The 18169-nt window shown below is 35.9% G+C and overlaps 1 protein-coding gene across 1 annotated transcript in view; it reads left to right on the forward strand.

Moving 5' to 3' along the window:
- Positions 1 to 4866: 4866 nt before the first annotated feature.
- LOC5568197 (receptor expression-enhancing protein 2) overlaps positions 4867 to 18169 on the forward strand; it is a 44311-nt gene continuing 31008 nt past the window's right edge. The window contains 5 exon segments of the mRNA XM_021855025.1: positions 4867 to 5434; positions 5908 to 5909; positions 12324 to 12459; positions 12462 to 12520; positions 13182 to 13295. Of these exon segments, the coding sequence (XP_021710717.1) occupies positions 5179 to 5434; positions 5908 to 5909; positions 12324 to 12459; positions 12462 to 12520; positions 13182 to 13295 (567 nt within the window). The 5' untranslated portion in view covers positions 4867 to 5178.

Raw genomic sequence — 18169 nt, forward strand, 5'->3', positions numbered from 1 at the left:
ATTATGATTCAAACTTTTTTCGAGAAGGGTCACACCGATCAATGTTACCCCGCTGATCAATGTTACCTCGGATTACGGTAAATATCTTCCCAGTATGTGGCCAGGTCATCATAAACGTTTTGAACCATTTTTTTTTTATAGGGTGCCGGTACCAATGGTTGTAATGTACCAGTAGATTAAACTATGGAATAAAACGTACATTTTTTCATAAAAACGACACGTGCTATTTTTGGTTGATAGATCGGCTCTAGTTTCATCGATTTTCCAATCTTTAGCTTTTTATTTTATCAAAAAGTCATATAAATATTTAAGTTTATGCAAAAAGTTTGCTCCCTTGCACCAGTAGTTGCCGTCGTGTTCCAGTATTGGATCAACGGATGGAAGCAGTTTTTAAAATGGATGTATAAAAATGAAGAAAAGCTCCAGAGATGATCTTTATGCTTCATTCGAAAGATATTAGTTGCTGTTCCGAGGGAAAAATGTTAAACCTTTGTAAAAAATTACCATTTTGTTTAAAATTCCTTGTATCATTCCCGAACGTCTACTACTGGAGCAGTAGCGCAACTACTGGAACAAGTGTACCATTAGTGGCTCAAGCGATTTTATGTTAAAAATTAGTTTTATCACTCTTTTTATATTTTTTCCATATAGTAGAGGTTGAAATCTTTCTGTTTACGCCAAAAGATCTCTGTTAAGGCTTTCCGTTATTTTGTTATGATTTTTATAGCTTAGGTAGTCCACTAATGGCACCGACACCCTACTTGATTTGCAAACTCATGAAGCTGGATATGTCGCGAGATAAGTCTCAGAATCCCCAATATAATGGCCACTTCCCCTGGTCAACCAAAACAACCTGACATGTAATCAAGTCATCCAAGAACATATGAATCATCCTTCTTTAAGCTTGATTTGGGAAGTCATGAAGTTTGATAGTTCGCCAACTAGGTTTCAGAACAGCCAATTTAGTGGTCGTAAACATGCAATTTCAGAAAGTTCGACACAAAAATTGGGGTTTTCATGATTTTCAGGATTTTATTAAAAATTCGTCTAAATTGTGATTACTTGGTGTAATCAATGTACCAAATGAGCTTTTGAAATATGAGCCTATATCATCAACCTGCCGTTCGTTGAAATGATAATAATTATTCTCTCGAATAATGAACACTCTCACAAGAAATTCGCACTTAGATTCTAAAAGTTTTTTTTTTTGGTTCGTTCATACTTTCTATACATGCTTATTGCTCAGGTTTCTTAGCTTTCTCACCCTCGTCGTAAAATTCGTTTGAGATCGAGTCAGTCGTTGACTCGCGTTCGTTCGAATTTGTTCTGTATTCCGCCCCAGCAGAGGCGTCCGATCGTGCGCTCGTGATTTTTTTTTGGCCGCAGACGGCTCTAGCTTTTACTTCTTTGCAAGGATTTTTTTTCAGCTGCTTAAGTGTGGAATGTGCGTTTCTAAATAGTTTTGCAGTGTTGTGCATCTTGCGAAATTGATCAGCTAAAGATAACTTAATCAATCAATGGGAATTTGTCTGTTGGCTATAGCATCTTCAATGAGTCTTAAATTCTTCGACCGTGTGTCAAGTGGTAGTCCTAGATGGGACCGGATAAAAATAACCCCAAGACATCATCTTACACTGAATGAAGCTATGCGATTTGTTTCATCACCCGGCGAACATTTGTTGTAATAATAAAAATGAAAACTGAACAGTGATCTTTCGGTATGGCGGAAACAGAGACAAGCGGCATCTTACATTATGAGCAAAATAAAGAACCTACAAACGCTATTTAAATATAACTGTTACATTGGAGCGAACATTGGCAGACAGGTTTTTGCGTTTCTTATGATACCGAACGAAGCAAGAAGTTGTCAGTTAGAGTGATGGAAATTGATGTACGTGCAGTCAGTGTTTACAACTTTGGTCAAAATATTTATCTAACTGATTTTTATTCGATTTTGGAGAATGATTGAAGCAAACATCTAGCTTTTGCAACTTTACTGATCAACTTTATAAGAAGTTGTATGTGATCAATTGGAAAGGCACTGGGTCACTGAGTCACTGGGTCAGCTCGGGTGACAAGAGTGCTGTGCTTTTCTGCCCCTGAAGGTAGGAAAATTTTAAGTCACAGATAGTTTCCGGAATCAATTATAATATTGCTACTATATCAAACAATTTTAAGAAAAACGCATCAGTGTGAACCTTTTGAAAAACGATTAAAGTCGATAACCACGTATCCTGCATTTCATTGATCCTACAAATGACCATTTTCGGGTCCCCGGGACGCTGCAAATTTACAAAAATGTGGCCAATTTGTATCTTTAACATCCGTGCCAAACTTATAGAACTCATTTTCGTGGACATAATGGATCTTTACTTTTAGAGAATTGAAACGGTTTTCAATTCATAAAATCTAGACTGTTCTTCAGTGCATCATGTCCGAGTACCCAAGTAACCATGGAGCATTATATCATTGCATATATAATGCAGCTGCATTTCCGTAAGCCTACCATTAAAATAGTTTAAAAGTGGAAAAGGGCCCTTTTACAGTTGAATTAATGCAAAAACGACGTTAAAGCAATGAAGCAATTTATAAAGTAACATTAGTGGAACAGTGCAACTTATAAAGTGATATTAGTGCATTGATACATTTGTAATGTAGAGTTAATGCTTTATTGCTTGACAGCTCTTGAAATATGTCGAATAAAAGCAATGTTACATCAATGTTGTTGATATGCAGTAGAATACGTGCAATGTTATAATGCTTGTGGTTACTTGGGTAACCACATCTGGTACACTCTAAACGATTCGAAACTCTTCATTATAATGTTGAATATCAGATGTTAATGATTCATGCAAATTAAAATGACTGAAATGAGTTCCTATGACCACTTTTAGAAACTAAATATGTGTACCAGTATACTGCCTATAATTGTCCCATGTGAATAGGAAATCCAGCAAACATGGGACTGACATGCATTTATGGGCAGTATACTGACAAATAATATTTAAACCCGTTGAGGGTTTTAGTATGTTTGTTTTCACTCAGGCCTATACGGGTTAACAAAGTTGTGGTGTAATGTAGCCATGATACATTACATACAAAATACATTGTAATGAAAAAGGTTCTGAAAAAAAAGAGAGGAGGAAGTCCAAAATACTAGAGAAAGACTTAGGTAATTACTCTCCCACTTGTCAAGAGTAACAGAAATCACAGATACTCTTACTAAAATTTATGTTAAATCCCTTTCTAAATATGACTTGCTTATTTCTTTCGTCCATTTAATCCATTTTAAGTTATTTCCTTATGTTAAGGTGAAGATGCATCGAAGCCGAATCTCAAATTTTCAAGAGCACGAATCTAGAGAACTAAACAGCCGTTCAAGCTGAAAACTTAATCGATTGGTCACCACCAGCGTGTGACGAATCGATTACGCTTTCAGCCCAAACCGCTGTCTGGTTCTCTAGATTTGTGCTCTTGAAAATTTGAGGTTTGGCTTCAATGCATCTTCACCTTAACATTTTAAATCAAAGCAGTCAACATATTTTGATTATTTTACTTTTTTGAACTTTTGCTCCACGGCGGCTGCAATATTTTGCCCTAATGCCAATGTACCAATGAAAATTATTTCTACAAATATTATTTAAAGTACTAAATCAAATTCAATGAACCCTCAGAGTTCTTAAGATTTTTTACCTTATTATCGTATATCTGATTGAAAAAATAAATTATTGTAAATATTAGATCGAAACGACTCAAAACACGACTTCATTCATAACTTTATTTCATAATATTGCTTATATTTGTACTTGTGGTCGCTGACCTAATAAGGTGTTAAACCATGTAGTGTTGTCAAAGATTCATTCTTGTGTGCTGAAGAAAATCTAATTTGAACGTAATGATGATCTATTGGCAAGGCATCTCTCAGATAATAACTGTGGAACTAGTCATAAAAACATCGAGCTGAGAAGAGTAAGTTGTAATAGGGACGTTACCCTAGAAAGAAAAAGATATACCTTACATGGAATGTTTTCTCGACCTGACTCAATACGTGCGTTAATTTCAAACCCTAGCGTGCTCCCACCCACAATCATCCACTATTATGGTTGATTGAATTGATCATTCCTAGGCCAAAATACATAGTAGGAGCCGTTCTGTGAAAATCGCATCACTTCTTTTGTTTAGTTTCTAAAATTAGTTTTAACAGCTTCATCCGACGACGGTTCACACATGTGTCCTTGTCTTGCTCACTTTCTACTGAATAACTGATGTGATGTGTGCACTTCTTACCAAACAGCAACCAAAGGAAGGAATGTTTCCACAGCTCTACTCTGCACTATGCGCTATATGCTGTCGTCGAAGACGAAAAAAACGCAGATGAACGCATTTCGTGACTTGTTGCACAAATAAACGATGAAAATTCGAAACCCAACCTATCCGCACCCTTGGGAAATCGAAGGGAAATGAGACTTCATTTTGAGAGGAGTGGTGTTTCTTTGCTTCAGAATAGATATCTACCTACTCTGGCGTTTATTGTTGGTCGTTGCCTCAGACCAAAGTGCAATCGTGCAACGCTGCTATAGAAGTTGCTATATTCACGTTGGTTTTCACTTTCACTGCTACCGTTCGTGAGTGAGAATCGTGCACAGCACAAGTGCACACTCGTGATTCCGGATTGTGTTTTAGAGAGAAATAGATCAATAAATTTCCCACTTGTTTTCCACATACCTGCAGGGCTGCTTGTGAAATCGTCCACGTTAAGACGATAAAAATTGCACGTGTGATGCTTTGGCGAACCAATCCTGATAAGAGTGATATGTGATGTTGCTTTACTAGTGACAAATGTTAAAAAATATTCATCATGAGCAGAAGACATTACGTGGATAACATGTCAGCAGTCTAATAAATAAATTTGAGGTACAAAACTATCCTAAAAATAGCAGAATGGCAGCGCCAGAGCTAGATGAAGATTTGTACGTAAGAAGACGCATCCCTTCGTCTACAAATGGTCGAGAACGGCACGTTTACCTAAACGACTCAGCTGTTTTCTACGATAGTGTTGAAAGGTACCAGTGAATGCTAGATATCGTGCGCGCTACGGCTACAACGAATCCCTTTCTTCGTTGAACGAGTCAGATTACGAAGGGGGTGCTTATGACTCGACTGTAGGAGAGTATCAGGATGAACAGATTCCTATCAGTAAGGAGCAGGTGGCAATTCCTTATCACGATTCGGGGCCATTCTGCAGATGCTGTCGAAAATTCCATTCCCACGAATGTCCGTCACCGGAATGGGCCTGTGCTCACTTGTCGCAACTCATCTGCCCACGAAACGCTCGATCCCAACATTATGTTTCCTGGTTTTAGATTACTGTTCGGCACGCTGTATCCGGCCTATGCATCGTACAAAGCATCAGGACCAAAAACGTCAAGAATATGTAAGTATACGAAAATTTCTAATTCATAATTTTAACTAGGTGTAGAATGCGCTAGCGGGGTAAAACGGGCCACCTCAAAAGTTAAAAGTAAGAGTTTAGCCAAAATTTGATAAGTTTTTACAATATTCTTCAACTTCAAAAAAATTCAAACGTTTACCGCGCATTTGAAGTAAAAAACGTGAAGTAAAATGTACCATGTAGCAGGTCCTATTTCAATTATTTGTCGTGTTTTCTAGAATATCTGTCAGCATATATCTCAACTAAATTCAATGTCAAAGTTTTTTGTGATCTATTCAAGAGGTTATTTACAATTGTATTAAATTGAGAATCATTAGAAATATTCTAAATTTCAAACTCTGTCGGTATGTGAGGTGATAAAATCGAATCGGCACTATAGTTTATGAAACCCATTAACTGAATTTAAATTATGCCGCAAATACCAAACACAAACATTGCATAAGCCATTTTATGAGACGTTTCAAATCATATGGTTTCCTTTTGTTTACCAGCTTTGAAAGTTTCTGGCGGGCCGATTTATTTACGTTTCTTCTAGCGCTACATTTGGAAGGAGCATATTCATCAATGGCGCTGGTGGCAATGAAACAAAGTTTTTGATTTTCGCATGTAAGATTTAAATCAGTAGGCAGGGAAGATATTTTTCATCTACGTTACCTGTAATTCATGTAAACCTGGTAGAAACATGCGCTGAAAGAGACGGGGACGTCATCGCCAACAAAAATGTGACCAGCGCCATTCACATATCATGCTAGTTTTTTGAACAACAACAATGAGCGGCCCGCCAGAAAACGTCATTCGAACGTCTCGTAAAATGGCTTATTAGGGACGTTCAGATATTGTGAAGTATCGATATTTCATTCGATACGATTATCAAATCGAAGTATCGATACCACCGATATATTGAATCAAAATATCGATATATAGCATTTGATATATTTGAAAGAGGGCAAAATTCCTGTATCGCTTACACACTCGGATTAGATTACTGGGGTCGGTAAAATTTTAAAGGGTTTTTGAACTACCTACCGAAAAAGTCAGTAAAATGTAAACTATCGTCATGCATGATTGAATGGCAAATATCGCCAGGTTTTATTTTTTATTGGTAGGGGGACATGGGGCAAGAGTGATACCTCTAATTTCACGTAATTCAAATCAATGTTTTGATGTTTAACGCAGGATAAGAATAAATTGAGTACTAATTGAGGGTTGTGTAAATATTACAGTTAAAAAGGTTTAGTACAAAAAATTAGAAAAATGTCTTTAACTCACCAACCCGAAAAATGCGAAATATTATAAGAATGTAAGACTGGAAAACAAGGTTTGACTCCCAATAAATACAAAACATATTGATTTTTCCGCACAGTATTGATTATTTTCAATTGTTTAATATAGCTGCGAGGAAATCTTTTCGAAAAAGTCTTTTTGACATTAAGTTTTACATATATTAAAACAGTATGTCTTACGGGGCACGAGGGACACCGCAATTTTCTCATCTAAAATTAAATGAACTTTTATTTTTCTTGTTTAATATTGCATTAAATCAATGTTTCCTACTAAATAAAATCAAAATAAACCATCTTGGACATTCAAAATGGTTTCTGAAAATGTTTACTATTATTGTTACAGTCAAATAAGAAGAGAACTAAATTAATTTCGTAAAATTACTTTTTAACTATACGTCAACTTTTATCCCTCAGTTTTTATATTTACTCACTGTAGAATTTATCGTTTAGGCGGGGAAATAATAATATACAAAATTTGTGACATTTTGCTCTGGTGGTCTTCTTGCCCCATAAGAGTGGCACTCATGCTCCGTGCCTTGTTTAAAAACCTTATAAGAAGGAACATTTTCAAAAATCTCAAATCATCATGTGTTTCTTATATTTATGAAATCTATCGATAACATCATTTAGAACATGAGGTGAGCTTGCCCCTACACTGGAATAATCTTCAAAAAATGTACTAAGCAAACAAGGTATGAACCTATATATCTTAAGGTGTCCTACTTGCCCCCAGCCCCCCTAATTGGTATTGAAATATAGCGATAGCCTACCCGCAAAATTTTCAAACAATAATTCCTTTTTTTCGATTTTAACAAATTTCATTAGTTTACTGACTTTCTCGGTAGTCCAAAAACCCAGTAATTTTTACCCGACAGATTGAGTGTATAGTTACCTGACGTTGAGTTTCTACGATTTGCAAACAATATTATCAGAATTTTAGGGGGCCTTCCTTAGCGAGTGGTGTGGCGTCCGCGGCTACAAAGCCAAAGCCATGATGAAGATGTGTGGGTTCGATTTCCCGGTCGGAATAACTCTGCCTACAAAAATATTCCCTAGGTCCTCTGGACCACTTTCAGAAACTAGATATGTGTACAAGTATACTTGACAAAAAATATTTTGAATTCGTTCAATATTCGCTGAGCGGTGTTTTGGTTTTGGTATTTTTGCTTTCACTTTAGGCCTATACGGGTTGAGAATCCATCTTTGAGTCCATTGAATCTTTGAGATTTTTTAAGTATGGCTACTACTGATTTAAGTTGAAATCGTATGAAAAACCTACCAGTAGAATCGAGAGAGTTCCGGAAATGATGAAAAACAGTGAAAAATTTCATACTTTTTCAATCATTAAAAATGTTTCTAAGAAACTTCCAAGGAATTTGCCAAACTTGCAAAGGACTAAGCTTGAAATATTACAGAATTTCCTGTAGATACCCTAGAACCCAATGCAACGTGTCTAGTCCCGCCACAATTTACACGTTATGTTAGCAAATGCTGCATGTTGAATACTTTCTCATGGAAATCTATGACTCTATCTCTCTTATTAACTGAGAGCTTTTCTTTGCCAAACTTGAACATTTTCGCGTTCGTATATCGTGTGGCAGATACGATGATTACTCTATGCCCCAGGGAAGTCAAGGAAATTTCAATTACGAAAAGACCCTGACCGACCGGGAATCGAACCCACACACCTTCAACATGGCTTTGCTTTGTAGCCGCGAAACTCTAACCACTTCGGCTAAGGAATCTCTTATTGATAGAATGCCATGATAATTTGTTTTACTATTTTTCGCGTATTTAATACATAATGGAAAAATATATCTAAGATTATTGCTTATGCTTCTTTGTAAAACAAACGAAGTAAGAGATTCCTCACATGTATTCATTCATTCGTTAGGAAATCCTGTCATGGAGGAAACCCGTCAGACTTGGAGTTGTGATATTAAACCTGAAGTATACGATTTGACATAAACGTTTGAATTATTCTAATAGTGTACGGTGAAACCTCAATGAGTCGTTGTTCCATAACTCGGTTTCGACTCATGGAACCATACTAAAAACAAACTTTAATGATTACTATCACGGTCCCATCAAACAACTTTTCGAAGCATTTCTGTTCCATGTGTCGGTGGTCCCTTCAAATATCGACTCATGAAGGTTATGTATGGTGGAAAATTAAAGTTTTTCTATTTTACTATCTATCCTTCACCATTTGAGTAGCCTTCAGATTTTTGGAACGACAATAACAATACACAAATAAATAATACAAACTCTTTGCATTTTCGCCCACTGGAGGGCAATATATTTTATTGAATCAAATTGACCACTGACACACGTGGCCAACATCGTTAGGGACTCCCATTTCGCTAAGTATGTTTAAAAACTTTATGAAATTCTATCGTTCATGTTGTTTCATGAGGTTTATATTAATTTGTCTGAGTGTATATTTCTTACTTCCAAAATTTTTCAAGGGTGGTCTGAGATCATAATTACGAACAATGGATCATTAAAATAACCAAAACGGCCGCTATGGAAAGCATAGATAGCGCCACCGTAGCCTTGTGTATTTGACAGAACAGTAATGCTGTTACAATGTTAAATCCCATATACAGTGACGCCTTTGTTTTGATGCGGTAAACACTGGTAAAAACTACCTTCAATGATCCATTAATTCATTATAATACCGTGTACGCACCTAACTTTGCGGAGCTCCAAACTTTGCGCATTTTTAAGAAGCATGAATGATAATGATAATTGATCATTCATTTTTTAACAAATCAGTTTCAGCAACATGTTTGTTTATGTGAAATAAGTATTTGACATACATTTGTTTACTAAAAAACCCTCGTTAATGTTAGTAAAAAAAACAAAAACCCTTATGAAACGTCAACTTTTGAACCGTCTTAGCACAAGTGCTAAGGAGTGGCTCTGCCAAAAATAAACATTTTTCTTAACAAAACTGTGTTGTGAAAAGTATATTTGCGGTGTATTTGCAAAAAAAGGTAATATTCTAGAAATTCCATTAACTTTCCATATAATATGTCGAAATTTTTTTTGAAAAAAGCGATGCGCAATGTTAGGCCCCATGTTTTACACGAGGGTCTTATTTTTTGCGCACTTCTAGCAATTCGGAATGGCATGTAAATACATGTAAGTCCTTGCAAATGACTAAAGCTGTCGATCTTACGAGGAATGGTCCCTCAATCCATAAGGCCTTCGTGGGCTTTGTAGCCGTGCGGTTAGTGTCACCAGGCATTTAGCCGCATCGTGCTAGGGAGTGTGGGTTCGATTCCCGCCTCAGGCTGGTAAACTTTTCGTGAGAAATGTTTTCCGACTGTGCCACTGGGCGTTGCATGCTAGTCCGTTGTCTAGTGTGGTGCTTCCTTCAAAGGGAATAAATGCCCACTGGAAGCATAAATGTGTCAGTGTCTTTTTATGGCAGTGGCTACATGTAATATTCCTGAAAGTACCTTTTGTGTGAAGCTGAAGGCAAGGTGTGCATTGAACAATCTCAGAAAATGCACTGTATTGACGCAGGAGGAGACTTTTACTGTAAACTTGGATAATTGATAGCGCAAAGGTTGGCTTCCCAGTTGATGGACAATGATTCAAGCTCCAGTTGCCTAGCAAAAAGCGTTCAATTATGGAATATCCGTACTGGCGGCAATTCAATAAAACATAATTAATCGCGAGAGATCGATACATCTCCCGAACTTATCGATGCTTTTCATGGATTCGATGCTGGAAAGTAAGGGTCCGTCCATTAAGGGACAGATCCTAAGCAACCTGCAGCTTGAAATACTAGCATGAGCATGAGCATGATTGACCGCCCGCAGTTGCTACTCCGTTATTGCAAGAACAGCTGTACTTACACAGGGAACCAACAGATGCTACTCAGGATTAGTAACATCTTCAATGTCTAAGTACTGGTGCTCTCATTATTATAGCAAACAATACCGGCGCCGGCTGTGTCCGCATGCAGGTCAGTTTGGGAATGGGAGGAAAATGACGACGTGTTACTTGCTTTATGGAAGCCGAGGAGTCCTCTGCACTTCCACAAGAAAACACTAGGAGTTTGGATATGGGAAAGGATTCGTTTTGGTAAACGATAAAGATATATTTTTAAATGAATACGTGAACATATACACGAATGATCGATACCGATAGTGCGATTACTATGCGAACCGGACACGATCCGAATTCCGTCGCTCACCCACAAAAGAGCATGCAACAGGTTCAACGGATCAAACACTATTGACGCGTCGATACTTTTTTTCACCCGCACACTTTGTTTCATTTTTTTCTTGCAACCTGCAGCTTGAAATACTAATAGACAAACGAGAAAACTTTCGAGCATAGCTCGCCTGAGCTTCAGTTGAATCACATCACTGCTAAAGACTCGTCAAGTGCATCTGGAAATCCTCCCCTTCAGCTGACGACATGTACAACAGAGAATATTTTCTTTAAAATGCTTCCGAATTGTGGGAAATCGAATCGGTCACGGCCATCAGCAGTGGATACGAGCATCAAATTTCGTAGTTATTCACTTATACAATATATAATATAATATTATAGTTATTCAAAGCGATGGAACAAAATAAGAAAAAAACAACAAGAAAAAAAGTTGAATTAAAAAAACAAGAGCATAAATTATATAAAGCAACGTACGAAAACAAATAAGCACAAGCTACGGCTGTAAACTATATTGTACAGATGGTAATCTTGTGAGTATATAATAAAAAATAAGAACATAGTAACTCACTGTTCGTGGTCACTCTATGTTTGGGGTGATTGAATAAATTAAATTGAAATTCACGGAAAAAACTCCTGATGAAACTCATATTAGTTGTACACTTTTGTTCAATGCAAAACCAGTAAAAAAGTAAAATTATTAAAAGCAAACGAGCATTTTAAAATATGCGCAAAGTTAGGCACATCATGCGCAAAGTTTGGAACAATTTAGATTTTGTGCGCAATGTTAGGCACAAGGTAGATCACCTTTGCATTTTTTAATTCTTTTATGGATTATTTTTATTTTATTTTTTAATTATGACATTGTGTTCTACTGAAGGGTTCAAAAGCTTATTGTTGGCAAAAGTTTGAATGAAAAAATACAGATTTTAGCCTTATTTGAAGCGTAAATAGGATGATAATTTCTTAACTGCGCAAAGTAAGGTGCGTACACGTTAGTTCATTATGTAACTGATTTTAGTTGCGTTATGACTCATTACTAGATTTTGGCAGCACTGGCCGTAATGATCCAAACCGGCATGCTTCATTAATTAAATTTATGGCTCGTGCTGTAAAAATCATTATTCTGAACCTTGTTGGATAAAATACTATTACGCAACAAAGTGCAGAATGACGAAAATTTGGTTGAGGCAACAATTTTGTAATAAGAATCAATCTAACCATTGAGATTTATCTTTGTCAATTGATATTTACATGTGTATATCATTTTGCAAGCGGCAAGATATTATATTAGAATTATTCTTACAATTAATGCTTCTAGATTAATGATCGATCAACAACTTTTTTGTCCTCTCTCAATTTCTTACTCACTATTTTCTGTCATTTCTAATCGGGTCTAGGTCAAATGGATGATGTATTGGATTGTGTTTGCATTTTTCACCTGCATCGAGACGTTCACCGACATCCTACTCTCGTGGTTCCCGTTCTACTATGAAATCAAAGTCATCATCGTGCTCTGGTTGCTCTCCCCGGCCACTCGGGCAGTTCAACGCTTTACCGGAAATTCGTGCACCCGATGCTGACACGACGAGAACAGGTGGGTAACATATTGAGACACAGCTCTTATGAATACAAAATAATTACATTTTCGTTCGTGGCTTTTAATAGTAATATTGAACAGAGCTTTGTAAACTAGAAGATATTAGTGATGGTTACAGTAAAAAACAGGTTTTGCCATATAATTTTCCATGTCAATTTAGGTTCGAAACTTTCTACGAATTTCAAATTTACTAAAACTACTAAAACTCTTGAAATATTTTTTTTATCTAAACTGCCTAATGCTAGGATACTAGGACTGGTGTAGCATAACCACGTGTTTAATTTAAGTAATTTTAAAAGCTGAACTACAGAATTCGAACATAATTTATCTACAACCTGTTAATTTAAACGAAATGAATTGAATTGAGTTGAAAAACGAGAAGCAAAATTTTTACAATTATTACTGTAGAAATTGTAAGAACAACTACTAACCGTATCCTTGTAAAACATATAAGGCAGTAACACAAACGGTTATGAAAAGAAATTGCCAATTCAAATCAATGGCGATTGCTAAAATAGACTGAACATTTGTTTAATTTACAAAGTTTCTTAATAATCTTTTTTGTGTTATTATACAATCTAAGAAAATGTTATTATTAATAGCATCTTATTCAAATTTCTTTGAATATTTTACTGATGACACCAACGATTTTTTTTAGGAAATCGACGATTACATCAACCAAGCCAAAGAAAAGGGCTATACGGCTGTGCTGCAATTAGGTTCCAAAGGAGTCAACTATGCAACTAACGTCATCATGCAAACCGCGATTAAGGTACGTGTTCTTGAATAATTGTCATTTTTGTCTGTTACTTATCTGAAACAGCACACACATCGTCATTCCTAGTTTTTGACCGATACGTTTATTTAGCTAACCTTATTTTAGTTTTGCACATTTCTATAGCTATCTAAAACCAATCGTATTTATGTTCGTATTAATTCACTAAAGCGTGAGCAAATCAGATAACAACAGTCAAAATTATGCTTTTGCAAGCACAAGATGGCCAACAAGCAAACCACATTGGATTTTCTTCTTTTTTTTCTTTTTCGTTCCATTTCTCCACCATAAAAATAACTAAACCCATAACTAAACATCAAAATTCAGGCTTTAAACGCACCTCAAATACCTAGCTTGATGCGACAGAGCCAGTCCGATAACGCACTTGCTTCCGCTTCACTGAGCGAAATCCATGAAACATCACAGGTAGATGGCCCGAGCTTGTCCGCAGAAACTTCCCGTATCAGACGTTCCCGGATCGGCTGAATCTGCGTTAAACAAAGAAGCTTCAAAACGTTCCCAAGCTAACACGCGTAACCACAGTATTATCTATGAGATTGACTCTGAGGAAGAGGAGCAAAATGCTTGCAGAAGCTCAAGCTGCCATAGATCAATATCATGCTAATAACGAAACTAACGCAAAGCTAGATTTCAATGAAGAAAGCGCATTGGAAGATGAAGAAGGGTCTGCTAGGTCAAGGGCAGTTAAGAAAAAAGAAAGGCCCCACTACTTCCACTACCAGCCGGAGTCGTAGAACCACTCCCATTACCAACGATTCGGTTCCAACTAAAACAGTTAACACTCGTGGTCGTAAGAAACTCCGCAAGGACTCGGAATCGATGGATATCGATGTCGATTAGAGTATAGTTTAGCCTTATTTGTTTTAAACAATCGCTCACACCAATGAAGTGCTCAAATTAAGTTTTATTTGTGAACTGTCCAAGAACTGATTAGTTTCATAACTTACTTTGTGTCATTACAACTACTACCTGTAAGGTTTTACGTTATTTAAAAAAAAACTACCATGTCAGAAATAAGTAACCGCAAGTTTGATACAAATGTGCGGATCTAATAGAAGTGCTTATAAATCAAGTTGCATGTCTTGCTATTGCTAGTAGATAAAAACTCATTTGTCTCACTTTCTCGAACATCTTTCAGCATACCGAAGCTATCGAGCTTTAATTCACACATAGCACATCATTGAGATCTCCAATGGTTCTGATTGTGGAGATTTGTTTTGCATTTTATGTTTTCTACACTTAGTTGTTAACTATACAGTAGGGATAAATCCGAAGCAAATAGAAGTACCTCGTAACGTGTGAGAAAACCCGGACAACACATTTTAGAATAATATTAGTGCATAAATATAGCATTTCCGTTCAGATTGGAAATTTAATACAAGATGGTAGCTAAAATTAACGAATATGATCACAATTGATAGCGAAAAGCTCAAATCACCGAAGCACAATGCATCCTCAATTTTGTTTTATTCGATAGATAACTAATTGGAATCAATGTTCTGAGAATAAATCAATGTTTTAAACAAACATACCATGTTTTCCTTATTTATTAGTTTTTGTTCTTTACCTATGGGCTGATGTCTATCACTACCTTCATTTATTAACGTATCTGTCCGTGCTACGCGTCTATTTTTGTTTATATAAATTTAGTAGGGCATTATCAATTTAGTAGATTCAGAGATACATGATACCGTATTGTCTTATCGTCATCAGTATAGGAAGGAGATGAGGGGTGAACAATTCAAACTTTTCGAAATGGACTGAATAGATGCTTCTAAGCTACATAATCTGTTATGTTTACGTGATTTAATTTTATCATATTTGGGACGCAACGCCAGATAGAAGAAGAAAATAAAAAAATTCGTTTGATTCTGCGTGGACTTCGGCCTACACAGGATCTAATATTGCTGTTTGCGTTTGACGTGCAAATCCAGTCTAACTGAGCTTCAAATGCGGTAACACAAAGTAATCAAAGGATAGCGGACTTTGGGGCAAGTGTGCCACCCCTGCTTTTTACAAAAACTAGCGGAATTTGGGGCAAATGTGCCACCTTAAGCAAATTGTTCTCTAACTTTGCCTAAAGCTTATAAAATCCACTAATTTAGCCTCATGATGTTAGTTTCACATCTTTTCATAACCACTGTGCCATTTAAAAAGAAAATAATTTCAAAAAGTATTAGTTTTGGAGCTTCTCAAATATCATCCAAAATAACCGATTTTTCGACACTATGGGGCAAGTGTGCCACCCATATGGGGCAAGACGGCCACCGAATGAACATCGCATGTGATTCTACTTGAAATGAAATTTTATTTATTTCCTATTAATATTACTTACAAAGCAGACGACTAATCGATAATTAAAAAAAATAATTTTAGGTTTACCGTAATAAGGGGATGCTTTATAACAAGGTTCAAAACATGCGTAATTCCATATTACTCAATTCGTATAACTAAAATGGTTATTTTTGTCTCATTTAATACAATATATGTTTTACCCTTACATTACGGCGAATATGTATAATTTCAAACTAGATCAGCACTAAATAACGGTAGAATAGTGATATAGGTATGTAAAACGGTACTTAATAAGCCGAAAAACATGTTATTATTGATTATTTTGAGAAAAAATCACTTTGGGGGGCAAACATGTTAGTTATTTCCCTACTATACTTCAGTAACTACTACTGGTGCCTCATTTTGGTTTATTATTATGATTTTGTTGATGATGTTTACATTTTTATACATTTCACCCCAACAATTTTTGTTTACTAAATAGGTGGCACACTTGCCCCAATAAGTATACATTTCAACCAAACTGGATTTCGTATGTAAAACTAAATAATGTTTTCGTTCAAATGCCACAATAACTTACACATTTGAATAGTTTAACGATGTATAGTACGTTAGAAAAATCTGTTAATAATTTACCCTTTACCATGCTATTTAGAAACAACGAAACCTTATAAAAATCCACTCCAATTTGGTTGCATTTGCACAAGTTGATGTAAATACGTGAAAAATAGAGCAATTTTCATCATATTTTGATCATTGTATTATGAATTATAGGGAAACATATTGTTAAGCTCAAAGAGAAAATATATATTGTAGTTTTTATAAAAAGCAGGGTTGCCCCAAAGTCCGCTACAATACAGTGATACCTCCATGAGTCGATGTTCCATGACTCGATATCGACTCATGGAACCATACTAAAAACAAAATTTCATGGTTACTATGATGGTCCCTACAAGCAGCTTTCCAAAGGATTGCTCGATATTTCCATGAGTCGATGGTCCCTTCAATATCGACTCATGGAGGTTTCACTGTATATATTTTCTCTATGAGCATAACAATGTGTTCCATTATAGTTCACAATACAATGATCAAAATATGATAAAAAATTTCTCTATTTTTCACGTATTTACATCGACTTTTGCAAAGACAATCAAATTTGAGTGGAATTTTATAAGGTTTTGTTTGTTTCTAAATAGCATGGTAAAAGGTAAGTTATTAACAGATTTTTCTAACGTACTGTACATTGTAAAACTATTCAAATGTGTAAATTATTGTGGCATTTGAACGAAACAAATATTTAGTTTTACACACGAAATTCAGTTTGGTTGAAATCTATACTTATTGGGGCAAGTGTGCCACCTATTTGGTAAACGCAAATTGTTGGAGTGAAATTTATAAAAATGTGAACATCAACAACAAAATCATAATAATAAACCAAAATGAGGCACCAGTAGTAGTTTCTTAAATATAGTAGAAGAATAAATGACATTTTTGCCCCCAAAATGATTTTTTCTCAAAATATTCAATAATAACATGTTTTTTTGGCTTATTGAGTACCGTTTTACATATCTACATCAATATTTACCGTTATTTCGTGCTGATCTAGTGTAATATTATACATAATCGCCGTAATATAAGGATAATACATATATTGTAGTGAATGGAGACAAAAATAACCATTTTAGGTATTCGAATTGAGTGATAGAGAGTTACGCATGTTTTGTGCCTTGTTATAAAGCATCCCCTTATTACGGTAAACTTTAAATTATTTTTTTAAATTATCGATTAGCGTCTGCTTTGTAAGTAAAGTAATAGGAAATAAAGAAAATTCCATTACAAGTAGAATTACATGCGATTTTTATTCGGTGGCCGTCATGCCCCATATGGGTGGCACACTTGCCCCATAGTGTCGAAAAATAAGTCATTTTGGATGATATATGAGAAACTTCAAAACTAATACTTTTTGAAGTTATTTACTTTTTAAATGGCACAGTGGTTATAAAAGATGTGAAACTAACATCATGAGGCTAAATTGGTGGATTTTATAAGCTTCAGGCAAAGTTAGAGAACAATTTGCTTAAGGTGGCACACTTGCCCCAAATTCCGCTACTTAGCAACCATGATCCATATCATCGTCAACCTAGCGAAGAAAATCAATCTTTGGCTTCGCCTTTCTTGTTAAAAATCTTACCGCATTTGATGTTCCCGCATTTGATATTTGCATTTCAAACGCACACAGCAATAATATCACGACTTTCATGAAGATCGAATTTGGCACATGAGGCTAACTTGCATATTTTTCCCTTTACCACGAAAGAAAAAATCGGTATAGAAAAATCGATATTATTCCTTACGCTCATATTAGAGTACACGCTTAAAATTGAAGAAGAACAATTGATCACCATTTTCCGCCAAAAATAATCGTTCAGAATGCCGGCTCCAGAGGCACGTTCCCCGCCTATTATGAAATTTGTGCCATCGCCATAGAGCGCTGTATATGACGAGCCTAACCTCACTTATTTGACAGCTGCTGGTCCTGTTGTTTACGTTTCGGACTT

Source organism: Aedes aegypti, chromosome 3, assembly GCF_002204515.2.
Source record: "Aedes aegypti strain LVP_AGWG chromosome 3, AaegL5.0 Primary Assembly, whole genome shotgun sequence".
Classification (NCBI taxonomy): domain Eukaryota; kingdom Metazoa; phylum Arthropoda; class Insecta; order Diptera; family Culicidae; genus Aedes; species Aedes aegypti.